Source organism: Equus caballus, chromosome 6 (assembly GCF_041296265.1).
Source record: "Equus caballus isolate H_3958 breed thoroughbred chromosome 6, TB-T2T, whole genome shotgun sequence".
Classification (NCBI taxonomy): Eukaryota; Metazoa; Chordata; class Mammalia; order Perissodactyla; family Equidae; genus Equus; species Equus caballus.
In genome coordinates, this window is record NC_091689.1 from 75,194,663 (window position 1) to 75,211,115 (window position 16,453).

At 41.6% G+C, this 16,453-nt stretch overlaps 1 protein-coding gene across 2 annotated transcripts in view; it reads right to left on the minus strand.

The window, feature by feature from the left end:
• The window catches only part of ADAMTS20 (ADAM metallopeptidase with thrombospondin type 1 motif 20), a 163,781-nt gene extending 147,833 nt beyond the window's left edge, over positions 1-15,948 (minus strand). For both annotated transcript variants that reach the window (XM_023643400.2, XM_001488308.6), the window contains exons 1-2: positions 15,534-15,948; positions 14,598-14,959 (exon numbers count right to left, since the gene is read on the minus strand). In XM_023643400.2, the coding sequence (XP_023499168.1) occupies positions 14,598-14,959; positions 15,534-15,624 (453 nt within the window). In that variant the 5' untranslated portion in view covers positions 15,625-15,948. The remainder of the gene's footprint in view (positions 1-14,597; positions 14,960-15,533) is intronic.
• Positions 15,949-16,453: the final 505 nt, after the last annotated feature.

Here is a 16,453-nt window from a genome sequence, read left to right on the forward strand (position 1 = left end):
ATGTATAAAGTCACGAACACTGGACAGGATTCCAATAGGCAGTCAAGATGGTAGGCACTCCAGGTATAAAGAACAGCACAATAGCACCAAAATGGCAAAAAGTCTAGCACATTGTAGAAGTAAAAGATTTGTTTGGTTTGGTCTGTGTAAGGTAGTAGTGAGAGACAAGACTTAAAAGGTAGACTGGGGTCTTTTTAGAAAAGAGAGATCTTGAAGGTGATACTAGCAATTCAGAAATTATTTGTAAGCAATTGGGGAGCCATTGCAGAGTTTTCACAAAGACCTGTCTTCTGATTCCAGAATCCAATAGCCAACCTATTTGTATTTCCGCTTAGATAACTAGTGGCACTTGCAACCTTAATATATCCCAAGCCAGACTCTGGATTTCCAGTCCAAACCTGCTGTTTCTGCAATGCTCTCTACCTCAGTAAACGGCAACAGTATTATCCAGATTTCTCAGGCCAAAGACCCTAGAGAGAGAAATCATCGACGGCTCTCTCTCTCACATACCATATTCAATCCATCTAGAAAAAATAATGTGGATTCATTCCACAGGATAAATTCCAAAGGAAATAACATTTACAGAGTTATTGACTATAGTATTGTTTTTAATAGCAAAATATTGGAACCAATTCGAAAGTCCAGTGATAGGGTCTATTTACATAAAGTATAGTGCAGCTGTACAATGGAACATCTATGCTTATAGACAAAAAGAGAATCAACATTCCATGTAGTGATGTGGAAAGAGCTCCAATGCAAGTATTAAACCAAAATATAGAACAGGATGTATAGTTCACTACCATTTGTGTAATAAAGGAAGAAAAACAAAAGCTAAGTATTTCTTTTGCCTGGTTGGACTTACTAGAAACGGTACAGGTGGAGGGGGCAGAAGGCAGGCGGATTCAGGATGGACTAGGGATAGCATCCTTCTTACCTCAGGCGCTTCACAGATAGGCTGTGCCACTGCCTAAAATATTCCCCCAATTCCCACCCTTCACCTCATCCCCCTGCCTCATCCCTCTCTGCCTGCCTGGCTCCATCTCACCTTCAACTCTCAGCTTAAATAGCGACTACCCAGAAAGGTTTTCCTTGACCAGCTATCTGGGTAACCACATCCCTAGGCCTACTTCTGAAAATATTACTTCATAGTACTGTTTGATTTCTTCAGAGCTTTGATTATGTGCTGCATTTATCTATTTGTTCACTATTTATAATTATCCTCCCTCATTAGACAGGAGGCCTCATACAGACAGAGACCTAGTCCTGAACTTCCATTGCCTGATTCAGTACCTGACGCATAGAAGGCATGATACACAGCAAATATTTGTTGACCCATGAAAGCTATTTCCTACTTTTTGTAAACTCAGCTCATGTTGAGTAGAGGTAGGACATCAATTTGGACACACAAGCTGAAGCTAGAATATGGAGACTGCTGCATGCAGGGATATTTTAATTAGGAAAGTCCATAAACTTGAGTGAGGAAAACATTACATCCTTATCATTAACCTCTAATTGAAATCTGGCATTTTCTTCAGCTGTGAATGTTGGCAACAAATCCCAGTGACGTTGCCAATGGAAAGCACAGATATTTTCATCACATGAAGATGTCTGAGATCTCAAAATACTGTTTATGCTCAACAATATTAAGATGGTTATTAGTTCTGCCATTTGATCTTATTTGATGTGCTAAGTAAAAATTTATGTAACTATTTTTAATATCTTGATGACTATATTTCAGTATAATTGGTTTATTTTGTTTTTTATCTTAGGCACTTTAAAACATTCTGAGGAGGGTTCCGCTGGTGAATTATTAAAGGGTCTGAAGATAAGTGGGAGGAGGGAGGAGAGTCAAGGCAATAGCTTTGGAAGATGAAATACTATCATTGCGCAGCTGAGAGGAGACCAACAGGCGGGTTGTTTTAGCCATCGAGGTACGAAATAAGAGCCTGCACCTGTTTGCAGTCACCAGTGGAAACAAGCACTCAAATGGTCAGCTTTTGTAAGCAGACCCCTTTCTCTAGTCTGGTAAGGCTAAATCATTGAGGGTAGGCATTTACAATAATATTAATAGCTAACTCCAATATATGCACCAGGCACCTTTCACGTATATTTATAATGTATTTCAACCTACCAATAACTCTTTGGGGTGAGTTCTATTATTAGCCTCACTTCACAGGGGAGACAAATGAGGAACAGAGACGTTTCATTTGTTCACGTCTCACATCTAGTAAGTGGCAAGACCAAGATGTGAACCCGAACAGCCCGGCTCACAATTCGTCCCTTAACCCACGGCACTGTACTAGTTATCATGTTCCAATTTTGATAACTCTACAGAACAGTTGACGAATATTTATTGAGTACCTATATTATGTGCCAGGCACAGTTCTAAGGACTAGATACAGAGGTGAACATGACAGAATCCCTGCTTCAAAGAATTTATACTTACATGGGAACAGATAGACAATAAATAAAAATATCACATGCCAGGAGGTAAGAAGTGCAATGAAGAAAATAAGGCAAGGAGACAGAATCACAGAAGGTGGGGTGGGGAGGCACTCCAGGCTGAGACTGGAATAATGAGGAGGGAGCCATGGAAAACTCCGGGAGAACATTCCAAACAGAAGGAGCAGCGACTGAAAGGCCCAGTGACGGGGAAAAGCTTGGCAGGTTCAAGTGATAGAACAGTGAGGCTGAAGCTGTGCCAACAAGGGGATATGCAGCAGAAGGCAGAGCTGGCCAGACAGGGGCCAGTGGGACTCATTATGCTGGACATCGAAAAGCACTCATCACATTTCAGGATATCAAAATGTACACTTATCTACATTTAAGGCTGTGCAATTTTCCACTTAGAAAAGCATATTTCTGTGAAGAACCAATTCAGAAATGAATTACGGACACCATGATAAGCACAGTTTTAGTGAAGAGGCTTCATTTCTGCTTCCTAATTATATCTTAAAGTTTAGAGCTAACTTTGAAATCATTGCTCTAAATTTCATCATAAATAAAGATATTTTAAATCACCATTTTAACTGAGTAAGCACTTAAAGCCATTTAAATGGTTATATAGTCATAAAGTTCTCTTTACACCCATAATTATTACTACATCAATGTCTCCTTAAAGGTAGCAAAGTCTTTTCTATTTTTACAGTTCCAAACCTAAACCATTGCCTGAAACATAGCACTCAATACATACCTGTAGAAACTAACATTTTTGTAACAAACATGATAGAGTACCTGGGTTTTTTCCCCAAATACCCTTCAGTAATCCTTTGTGTGTGTGTGCGCGTATGAGAAAGATTGTCACTGAGCTAACGTCTGTGCCAATCTTCCTCTATTTTATGTGGGATACCTCCAGAGCATGGCTTGACCAGCATTGCTAGGTCCATACCCGGGATCAGTGTCTCCTTTTTTTGCTAACATTCTTAAGTTATGGTAGTTTGGGGATTTGTCTGAGATATTTACATAATTATATTTTCTTTCAGTGCCGAAAGGTAAAATGTTTAGGCACTTCTTGGTTATAGAATGTGCTAATATGTTAGGACTAGACATTTTTTAAAGGCTTAAAAATTAATGAAATTCCATTATATATACTAAAATTGTAGTCTGAAATAAAAAAAGCTATATACATTAAGAATTCATGCACTTCTTGGATACTTTTCTAGTGGCCTATACTCTAGTATATTTAATTCTACCAGTGCTCGTCTTCCAAATATAACTACAAATCACTTCTTTCCAACATATGCCAAAATTACAGCTTTCTCTGCCTTCCCAGAAAGATAATTGCAACTACACTTATAAATTACAGAAACACTAGTTTTGAAACCCAAGTAGATGGACCCATGGAAAATCACTATCTTTAAAAAGTATGCTGTAGGGAGGAAATATGATAGTATCTTGGTAAAAGACACAAATAGATATGAGGCAGCTTGTTACTTATCTAAATGCACCTACAAAACTCCTCTGAATAACGTCTCACTTTTCCCAAGAACACTAAAAATATCTATACCTTGGAAATATTTTTATATAATCCCTTGGATCAAAATTTGACTATGAGTTTCTTCTTATATTGTTCCAGTGAAACTGCACAAGTCCAACCCGTATTCTCATGTGAGCAGTGAATATCGTTCTATCTAGAGTCCATCAGCACCCCATTTTAAGTCAAGCTAGAACACTCTAGCCTGCTAAGAATATTACCTTTATAACTCAAAGGCTGTTTCTTCAACAAGACCTTTATGTTTTAAAATACTAAGTTCAAGAAAAAAAAATGAAGGGGTAATTAGACACCCATGATGATGGATTGTAATTAGTCATTGGGTGGTGAACATGACGTAAGTTAAACAGAATTTGCAATATATTACAATATACACTTGAAAGTTATATGATGTTATAATCCAATGTCACTGCAATAAAAAAAAAGAAAAAAATGGGAAATAACTTGTTCTCAAAGGGATTTCCCTGTATTTGTCAATGAAGGACTTAAAAGTATTTTATTTCCATCAATATTTCTATAACCCACTCTACTGCATAGGACTTTCTGTTCAAAGAATAAAAATTAGATATTTTTAATTTAATATTTTAATTTTAAATATTTGCCTAAGGCTCCTAAGGAAGTTTTCTTTTTTTTTTTTTTTAACTTGGAAAGGAACCTGGTAAGGAATTGGAGGGCTAACAAAACAGGTGGTTCACAGAATTATATTTAGAGCACGCCATATTTTTAGCCACCTGCCTGTCTGCAGATGGGCTCTGCAATTTGATTCATGAGAAATGCCAATCAAATTCGAAACACTTTCTTTTGGCGACTATTAAAAGCAACAAAACTAGTTTTCGCTTGGGCAAGAGTTTCCCAATTACTTGGAGCAATGATCTATTTGCCAAGCTGTTTTGAAAGGCAGTAAATGATTATACAACTGGTTCTAATTTACTCTCAGAGGGCAAGATTTTTATATGTTTAGAGGAAAACCTATCGTTTTTCCAAAATATTCTTATTTCAGTATCGTGGCATTCATGCACATATATTTTTTCCAAATACATGGCAAACATATGTACTATAACCATAAGCAATAACATACTCTCAGATTTCATTAAAGGGTAAAAACAACAAGTACAAAATATAAACTGTTTGGACTCTTCTCCTAAATCTTTTATAGTTATCACATTAGCACTGGTACCTAAAGAACAACATTCAAAAATAAGGTACTATTGAACAAGGCAATCAGAGCCTATATTAAGAAATCATTTTAGTAGCAAATCGTTCCCAACCATTAATAAAATTGGATTTTTACTTAAGGGTTGGATCACTGGTAATTACTACCACGAAGATTAAGATAGTTTGTGTTTCGATCTTTAATCATAAGTCATACAATGAAAATCAGTTTGACGCTATTTGTAACAACAGAGCCTGAGTATGAGTCCTCAGTTTGCACTCATGGAACCCTGGACAAGTCACTCCATATCTCGGGCCCTCAGTTTCATGACTTGTAAAACAAAATAGAAATAACTCTATCTACCTAATGCCCTGAAAAAGGCAATGTGTGTTAAAGTGATGTCAATAACTTTCGAAATTGAATGTATTTTGAAATAGGATGAAAAATTCTTTACTAAAAACAGATGTTACAGCCATCGTTTTTACCCTAGGCAGAGTCTAATTGTTGTATAATAAAAGATCATGAAGATTAACCCTGAGACTTTTTTATTTGGGGATACTCTGTTCAATGCAAAAGGTTTTTCTTCTTGACGGTTCCTCATTATAACACCACTGATCATGCCTAGGAAATAGTGTATTATATGCAAGCACACACTGAATGAATGAATCAATGATATGAAAACATAATTAGCTCCAGAAGCCTAAGCAGAAAGTTCATTGTAAGATTTTTAAGAAGATGGATCTCTTCTCTCCTCTAGCAGCATTCTTTATTCCCCCTTCCACAGCACAATTCCAGATCTCCAGTATAAAAGTGAGAGAAGACAAGAAAGAGGAAATGTGTCACTGATATCTCACCTAAAAAGAGACTGCTCTCACCAAGTCTTTGCCCATGAGGATCAAGAAAATAAGAAAGATTTGTGACTCAGCTACCCAAGATTTATGTAGCCAAATGACTGAGGTTCAAAGAGGGTCCCAGCAATGTCAATAACAAGGAGTAAATTCCATAATATTTCTTTCTGGTAGGCACTGAGGTGTTTTTGAAATCATATGAACTCTTTACAAGTAGAGAGGAACTGTCAAAGAAATGACCCTTCTTGTGGGGTCCGGGTAGTAGTTCTCAGGATAGCCTCTTCCAACCTCTTACTAAAATATCTGTGAAGACATGAAACCTAATGTCATTATAACAATTAGAAAGTTAAAACAAGAAATCATCAAGAACTACTCTGTAGGTGTACTATAACACAAATATTCATCATATATTGTCAAAATGTTATGTCAATATTACTTAAGATATATACATATAGTATCTAGAGGGACATAAGCCTCACACCTGCCAGACCATCTGTCATATTTGTAGTACATATTTTCCCAGTTTATCTTTTAGTTTATAGTTATTCTGACATATGGTACTCTTCAATTATTATTTAGGCAAATATGTCCATTTTTTCATTTGTGACGTCTCCTCCTTTGTATTTTTCTCTCTTAAAGGTTACAACATATTGTAATTTTGTTCTTTAACACAGCTGGAATTATATTTGGCTTACCAGTAAGATAAGAATTCAATAGTTTGTTCTTTAAGAGATTCTTGGCATTCACAAACTTAATATAAATGCCTTTTAGGCTTTGGCAACTGTCACAGGAAACTAACAAAGCAATTATCAACTTGATCTATCAGAAGTTAGCTAAGTTTTTGAGGGACTATATTGTCAAAGAAACCATGAGCCTGGACTAAAGGAGCCTTGACTGCTTTCACTGTAAAATAACCTATCGACCATCAGAATTACCCCAGTATTCCTGAAGCCCCCACCTGGACAGCATCCTCCCCAGAATCTATTTTAGATGTGGCCATGGAAGAGGACAGGCAAGCCCCTCCCAGAGAGCAGAACCAGGGGCCTTGGTGACTGATGGACTTCCCAGAAAGATGAATCAAGGTAACCAAGCAACTCTCCTCCTGCCAGGGTAGTGGGTCTCCACAATCCCCCCGCAACTAGGAATCCAAAATTGCTATAAATCAGTGACTACTAGGTGTCTCCGCTTCTTTCTGTAGGAGGTAAAGATTGGGTTGGGAAAGGTGCAGATACTATCTCTTTAATTTGTTAGTTGCTAAGCCACAGAGAGCCATATCTGGACTTTATGGAGAAAACTGCATTACCCAGAGATCCTGGAATTCGAGCCAGAGAGAGAGCCCCTGTGGGGCTGTCTCCTTGTAGACAAGATGAGTATGTATGATGTGGAGAAAAAGAACAAAAATTTAGCGGACGTTTGGTCAGGACCAAATGTCCTACAGGGAGAGCAAAGGGATATTTGGTGAATAGAAGGACAGTCTGCGGTAAAGACTGTTTATGATCACCAGTATTTACTCTTTTCTCTTCCTCCAGGGCATATCACTGCCCCTCATTTTCCAGCCTTCTGCATCCAGATAGAGCCAGGCAACAGGTTTTCATCAATAGAATGTATATGGAAGTGGTGTGTATTCCCTTTGGACCAACGCAGTCAAGAGCCAGTATGCCTTCTCCATGCTATTACTATGGTAGTAAAGCATTTATGTACCTCATGAGTATTTTTAATGAATAAGTTTAATACTGTTGGAATAAGGATATTACTGTACCACCAATATCCAACAGTGGCAGGTACATAAGTGAATGATAAGTATTTGTTGAAAAAGAATGAATTATCTGTTTCTTCCTCCGAATACCAGTATGAATTGGACAGCTTAATTAAATATAGTTTATGGAAAATAGTTATAAGTAAAAGAGGAATAAAGCCACAAGTAACAAGGGTGCAGTGTAAGCCCACATGAATGAAGTAATAAACGGAACACAATTAGCTTAGATGTCATCTGAAAAAGATTTAATCTATACAAAATTTTTAAATATGTCCAAGTACTTCAACTAAAATTGCTAAAATAATTTTCTTGCATTGAATGACTGATATAAGGAAGAGGCAGCCTAATTACTTGGCACATATTAAAAGCTGCTTTAGCTCACCCAATTCATGTTGTGTTGAGCATTTCTATATGCTGTATTGGGCACTAAAATGAATATGACTATCATCCCTCCACTTAAAAATCTATAAATGAGATAGAAATGTAGGCAAATAACTATAATTCAATGTGTGATGCATTAAAGAGTCCAGTGGTGGAACAAAGGAAGGCCTGGTCAGCTCTGTCTAGAAACAGAGCAGGGAAAAGAAAGGAAGGCTAACAGTGGATCTGGACGGATAGGTAGGAGTTTAAAGGAAAGCACGTTCTAGACAAAAAGAAAAGTAGATAGAAATTCAAACAACTATGAAGATTATAGTAAACCTACAACAGAATCAAATTTTTTAGAATAATTCTGTCTTTCTTGCCACCTGTTCCTCTGTCATTACCTCTCTTGGAGCACTCTGTCATTTAAGTCAGTCATTAGAAGCATTGAGATCGCCTCCTCTTTTGGTCCAACATTCTAATGGGTCTCCTACAAGGTTGCTCGACTTCAACACTATTGACATTTTGATAATTCTTTGTTGGACGCTGGTCTGTGCATTGTGGGATGTTTAGCAACATCCCTTGCCTTTAACCACCAGATGCCAGTAACTTCCCCCCTCCAACACACACACAGTTGTGACAGCCAAAAGTGTGTCTAGGCATTGTCAAATGTCTGCTGGGGTGCAAAACCGCCTCCAGTTGAGAACCACTGTTCTACAGTAGTGCACCTTCCATGGGCACCCGCTCTTCTCCTTCTCCACTACAACCACGCTATTTCAAGTGGCCTCTCTTCCTTACCCATAGCAGACTGTAATGATGGCCCTCTCAGTGAGTCACGGCCTCCCCTGTACCCTGTACAACGTTGCATAAGGGAAGAGCCCTTCTAAACCATCATGTACAGTTTAAGCCCTCACGCCCTTACAATGCATTCCAGGCCTTAATCTGATTTCAACCTTACCTTTTACCCGTGTCTCCCGATCCACTCTACTTTTCAGCTTGACAGACCCACAAGAAGCCCCTGAGTTTTTCCTATCCAAATCGTTATTCATCCCTCAAAGTCTGGTTGAAAAGCCTTCTCCGGCGCAGGTCTCATAAGTCTCCTAATCAGTCCTCCCTCGAAGTTCACACAGCACTTTTTATACCAGTCCCTTAACAGCATTTAACAGACTATTTTCGTTAGGTGTGTGCCTGACGTCACTATGTTGTGGCCCTGAGAATGCTGAGCATACCTGACCAAGGGCCCCAGCTGCTGAGCTTTGAAGTCCATCACAGTGTTTGCACCCTGGCCATCTCTCCCAAGGGCAATTCCCAGTCAGTAACTGAGTGTGGCAAGAATACCAAGGGTAAACTCATTCTTAGGAGGCACGGGACTCCTCCCAGCCGAATGTGGCTTGAGGCGGGCTTTGCTGATCCTTGCTTAGACCGCCCAGCAGCCTAGGATGCTTCTACCCAACATTCTCCTCCTCTCTCCACCTGTTTCAGACTCAGACTTCATTGTTCTCTCCTTATTTTCTCTAGCATAAGCACTTCCCCTCAATATAACCCTTGCATGTTTAATCCCATCTGCCATCTGCTTCTTGGAGGACATAGACAAACACTAGAATGGTAAATGCAGAGGTATAAGAAATTCTCCGTAGTGTTGTTTGACTGAGTACACGAAGAACTAAAGGAAGTCCTTATGAATTTTTCCAACAAAAAAACTATGAATACAGAATGGTGTGTGTAATGATCTGTGGCTACATTAATTTTAGGCAAATAGGAAGGTTAGAAAACAAAACTAAAATTTTCCCAGAATAGACAAAAACCCAGTGAAGACATGACTGATAGTTTCCAGTTATTTCCTGTCAGAACAAGAAGTTACTGGAGCAACTCAATCAGTCATCAGAGGGCATTAGCTAGCGCCTGAATGGTTCATACGAGAAACTTCAAAAAAGTACACATAGCCACTGCAAGCTACTCCGTGAGAATACTGTATAAGCCAGATGCAATGTCTGGTTTTATGACATCTGGAAACTGTTTCTTTCAACCAAAAAGACTGCATGGCTTCAAATCCCACCAAGAAACAGGGAAGTTAACAGTCTAGGCAGTTGTGTTCGTCCCTGAGGGCCTTTGGAAGAAGGAAATCCACCAGGGAATACGAGAAGAGGGCTACCAGAGGCACAGGGGTTGCCGAGAATAGTCTCTGTACAATTTACACACGCCATCCTGACCAGTATACGCCAAAAATATTCCAACTTATTCAATATTGACCTACTTTGGCAAGAGTATATCAACACTATGAGTAGATGATGACCATGAAAATGAGATTTAGAGCTGAATATAGGGAATTTTAAGTCCTGATAAACTATCAGAGAATGTATAGTGATCAATGGACTAAAAACCAGTTTGATGATTCATTACATTACTTAAAGGTAATTTTATGATTCAGCTCCATTTTCTTACCTATTATAGATTTTAGAAATGCATAAGTAAATCTGCTTAGAAACGTTTTAATTATGTGATAAATACTTATATGAAAAATTGTAGAGAAAGAAAGATTAGAAAAGCAAAAGTTACACACACATGAAACAAGAAAAGTTCCTGGCAGACTCTCAGCCCCGTCTGGTTCTTGGGCCCAAAGCAGGTAAAACTAAACAATACTAGTCACGGTTCAGTGATTTATTGAAAGAGGAAAACACATACATACCAAGACTTCTAAACATAGAAAAAAATTAACCATATAGAAATTAAAAGAAAACATTAGTTCACAGGTTTGGGGTTAATGCAACACTAGAAACTAAAAGGAATCTATATGTTGGGGTGTCAGTTTTCTAAAGTGGTTACAAATACAGGGATCTCTTGAAAATATTAGTTTTTCATTCCCTTCTTCTAAAAGTCACATTCCTCAGCAGCCACAAAAGAAAGGAAAGATAGATGCTCCCTCAGGTGGGAAGATGGAAGGGGAATGGGTCAACTAAGTGAGATGTGAATGGGAAACTCAGTGGATTCCAGGAAGAAATGGGTGATGGAGGCAAAGGAAACAGCTGGCAAGACATATGTGCTAACTTCTCCACTGGGAGTTAAGTTCCTAGAGACAGAAGGCACATTAGATGGTTTAAGGGGATTGCCAAGAGAAGCACTTCTGCAAGTATGTGGGATCCAGGGAAGGGACCCTCTCAAAGGGTTCTCCTCCCACACACACACCAAAATTAGAGGTATGGGAGGGTTTGGCAAAGGGAGGCCAAGTTCCCCTTGACTTTCAAGTGCCATGGAGGCTTTTAGACCCTTAGAGGAGTCTGGAAGATTCCCAATAGCGTGACCAAATCACCTTACACAGGGAGGGTGCTGCAGCAAGAGCAAAGTGACTCTGTGTTTGAGGGCTGCACGAAGCATCAAGCAGACAAGAAATCAAACAAACGTTGTAGCCAGAACCCAGAGGGATATGCAGCATCACTGAAGCCAGGAGGGGAGACATCAGCGAGCCCCGAGTGAGCAAAGAAGAAAGGCCATAAGTTACCAGGCACAGAATTCAGCTGCTGGTGCCAGAAAGATGCAACAAGATGAAGACACAAAGGACACCTGAGACCAGAGGAACTGGAGAACAGTACAATTTCCTCATGTTCCTCCTAAACAATACAAAGACCTCAGAACACTTTCAAACCCTGTGTGGGGTCAATTTTCAATGGTCAATGTGTGCTTGAATTAAGCAATGTATAAGACACACATTAGCAGAGAAAATGAGGAATCCCATGCTCATTTCAATATATTCAGGAAAGGCACTTGATTAAGTGTAACGTCCATTCATAACTAAAAGCAAAACTAAAAGAAAGCAAAGGGCAACTAGAAAAAGAAGAGAACTCTAAGATAATAAGACTGGCTCTAAAAATCCTTCAGTAAACCTCAATCTTAGTGCTTAAAGAACTGGCAGAGGTCAAAGCGAGATCATCACTGTGGCATACACAAAGCCACAAAGATAAGTCTGGAAGCAAGCCAGAGCAGGGCCAGAAGGTTGGCATTACTGACTTCCCTGGTGCTGTATCAAGGTTGATCAACTGGTCCAGGCTGTGGGTACCACAATTTTATCTAGATCCAAAGACTAATCTGAGACTAAAAAGAGGAATCCAATATAATGACAAAGGAACTCTGAAACCTAACAGAAGTTCTGCTATTTGATGAAACTATTACTCTAAAGAAAGTTAATGATAGAGTTGGAGCAGAAATAAAATATATAATCATAAATATATAGCTAACATCTGTTTTAGTGCTAATATCAAAACTGAGAAAAATCAAAGAAATATCACTAATCTTATTAGTAATTTAGACTTATTGGTCATGATCACACTACTAGAAAAAGATTTTTAGATCCTGGTACCTCGAGTTATTTGCTGTATTACTGGAAATTTTCTATCTCTACCATGACTGATGTCCTCAATGCAGCCTTACATAAAACAAAACAATTAAGATAAAATTGCATTATATAGGTATGAAAATAAGTTTTTAAATGTTGAGTCAAACTCTGATGACATCAATGCATCAATAAAAAGCAAAATGCATATATGAGTCAGATTAATAAAGCATGATAACTTAGACAATTATATCTAAACTGACACAGTGGCAGGAAAAGGATGAACTCCTGTTAAGACTTAAACATTTCCAACTGTTTTCTGATTTCAAAAAGGGGATATTGAATAATAATTTGAAGTACGCCAACATTATGAATCAACATGAGCAGAAACATCACTCCTAATAATGCTTCCCATCTGGAATGTTTTTCCATGCTGTAAAATACTAAATCAAGAAAATATATTGACCATGACAAATTTGTGATAGTAAATCTAGAATTTTCCAGACAAACTAAACATTTTGAAAGGTTCTAGAAAAGAGAATGTTTCTTTCCTTTGATGTATAGGTGGCTGTGTAAATATGAGCGTGTTTCTGCCATCCTGATGTTGCAAGCATTTTGCATTTAGCCATAGTAGAAAGGAAGGAAATCGTTCAAGGCATTCCATGTAAATATAGCCTAAGATAACAGCATGAAAAGAGCTATGCAACTTCCCAAATCTACTTAGTAATGACCAATACTCACACCCAGGAAGACATCTTACATCAATTAACCTGAAAGCAAGTATTACATTTGGCCTGAAGAGACCTGTTAGCAATTTTTTACTTAATCAAAGAATAAACAGTGTTGATGTTTACTTGGGAATACTTTACTAAATATAAAATATGATGTTTAGTCGAATACTCAGGAAGAACGCTAGAATCTCATAACCAAATTGCTAGTTGTTGTTTCCTCTTGCACATGTAGTTTTTGGAGAAGTTAATGATGAAGTGAGCTCATTTCTGTTTTAACAGAAGTGTTATTAACCTGTGGCTCGGCGAACTTGGATGGGAAAGTATCATCTTTATTTTCACTAACTTCTGATACTTAACATTTCCTTCAATTATGATCGGAGGTAAAACCACAGCCATTGTGACTGTTAAAAAGATATTTTCCTATCACATTAGAGTTGATGTAGCTATCCGGATTGTTTACGCTTATTACCACTACAAAAGGCTGGTGGTAAATAGACCCCCTCCCCAATAGATATTATCAGTTAATGTATTAATAAAGAAGTATGCGTTATGACACCACAAATTGCAATATTTGTAACATTTTGGTTACTGATAGTACTTAAAAGGAAGCCAATTAAATAACATGTTCTTTTATGCATTTAGAATTATACTGAGAAGAGGTCCTGGGTTTCCCCAGACTAAAGAGGTTCATGGCCAAAAACAAACAAAAAAAAGGTTTAGAGCCTCCGTTTTCGGGGGAGAGAAATGAAACACACAGAACCAGATATTTCACTTTTGTGCAATGAGGTTTTTACAAAGTCTCCATCTTTTACTCTTGTCATTCTAATGATTTGCTGGCACATTTGCTGGCACCAGGTCTTTGTAACACTACGATTTTTAAACACAATGAATTTTAAAGAGGCAGCCTCAATCTCTTCTCTATTCTGTACTTCGGATTAATGTCGATCCCCATACTACCAAAAAACCAACTCTTCCTCTCCAAACTTTCTCGTTTTATGCGTATTCACTCTCTTTTCCTTCTATTATTCTAAATTCAAGAAACAAATTTAAGAAAATTCAGGGGATTCTGCCTCAACAGGTGATCAGAAACAGCTTTCCCTCCTGTTGGAAATCACACTTCACTTGTAGCAGAGTCCCAGGGGGCCCCTCCCAGACTCACTAAATCAGCACCTGACACTTTTAAGAAAGAGTCTCTCATCTTTGTACAGAAGGATCAGTTTTGCCCAGCAGGTAGAGACATGCTGATTCTCCAAACCCCCCTCCCCGCTGCAAGACGGCGTGGCTTCTGGCTTGGAGTCATCTAGATGCTAATCCCTTTGGTGGCCCACTCTTGCATCACCAACTACCAAACTCGGACAAACTCAACGCCCAGCTCCCTGAACGCAGTCCTTTACTGGATCCCAAGAAGATGCCAAGGGACCCGAGGGCGCTTACCAGGCCCCCACAGAGGCTGAAGACGGCGGTGTGATCCTCCCGAGCGTTGACCTGGCCGCGGTAGAAGCAGTGGCGCAGGTCTGGGGGCGCCGCGCTGCGCTCCTCGGGCTGGCGCGCGGGGGCCCCCAAGTGCACCTCGGTGTAGCCGGCGGCCAGGAAGGCGGCGTCGGCGCTCAGGTTCAGCTGGAAGAGCTGCCCGTAGGCGCTGATCCGGTAGTGGGTCCGGAACGGCGTGGGCTCCAGCGCCTCGGAGCTGCGCTTCCTCCGGCTGAAGTGGTGGCTCTGGGGGAACACTTCGCCGAACTCATTGACCCGCGCTGGGGTCACCACTTCGTAGGAGGCCAGTGTCCTCACTAGGGCTTCTGCAACCACAACGATATGGTCATTGAGCTCCCACGCCTTTCCAACTCCCCAACCCCAAAATGCTTCAACCAAACGTCCCCGTCAAAGGTCCCCCGTCCCGATACGCCCGGGGGCGCAGCAAATGCACACAGGCTGGCGAGTGCGCGCACACACACACGTGCGCACTGTAAGTGTGCGTGCTCTGCTTTCCCACACCCCCGATTTGCTCCACCCTCTCCGAGCAAAGACCCTGACACTCACGGCCCTGAGCAGCCCACCTCCTTCCCCCGTCCCTCTTCGCTTCCCTGCTGCCGCCAACTCGTGCCCTCTGGGGGCACGCGCCACCCTGCCATCGCACCCCCACCGCGTGTTCCCAGGAGAGAGATGGGTCCGCCGCGCGTGCGATTCCTCGAAACCCGGAGCAGCCGCAACCTCTCGTGATGCTTGGGGTTGACTGATCCGGGTGTCCTGAGAGCCTCTGCAGAGCCAGCGTTCCCCAACGGGCTGAGCCGCTCTCCGTCCTCCCGTCCGCCTGTCCCACTCGGGCCCGAGCCCCCACCTCGCTGCTGCAGGCGCCCCGCGTGGTGCCCTTACCTTGCCTGGGGTGGAAGTGAACTTCCCAAGATCTGGTGATGAAGAGCGAGAGCTGGTAGAGCAGCCCCGTCAGCCACTTGGCCACCCGCATGGTTCCACCGGGGGGATCCCAACAGGGGAGGCCAACCCGAGGCGCCGGCCGCGCAGCCGGCTTCCCCCGCGCTCCTCTGCCTCTCCTCCCTCTTGCCCGCCTCTCTCCGCGCCGCCTCAGCAGCCTCCCGAGCAGCAGCCCCGGCCCCGGGCCGGCCCGTCTCGCCACACCGCCAGCCTCCGCTCCCTGAGCCGCTGCTTCATCTCACTGCAGCCCCGCAGCCCCCGGCTCGCTCTCGGCAGCCTCGCTCGGCTTCCTGCACCCGCACCGCCCTCGGAAGCCCTCTCCTTAGATCCAGCTCCGCGCGAGGAAGCGACCCGACCTAGCAGGAACGGTGCCAATATAGCCACCCCGGGCCGGGCGAGCGCGGGGAGAGCCCGCCCCCAGGGGCCGGGTCCGGCCAATCAGCGGGAGGCGCGGCCCGGGCTCGCCCTCCGCGCGCAGCCCGCCCTCCGGCCCCCGGCCGCACGCGGAGTGCGGTCCCCGCGGGCTCTGGCTGTGGGCGTGCAAAGTGGTGAGTAGCCCGAGACCCAGCTGGACGCTGTCTCCGTGCTTGTAAAACCCAGGATTGATACAAGCCGCGAGGCCAAGGTCCAGCTAGGTGATAGGTGTGAGGTTTTTAGTTCTTATAATGAAATGACAAGCATCAGATGGAAAGTTTCTGTTATGTATGTTTCACGGTAATTTTAGGCTTCTCAGACAAGATAAAGTCAACCACCGCAGGAAGTTCTTGTAGGCAGTGGATGCAACCAATGAAGCGTGATGGCCAGGCCTCATTTGCAAGGGCCCCTGTGTGTCCTAGGAGTTGTTGGGAATTTAAGAATATCGT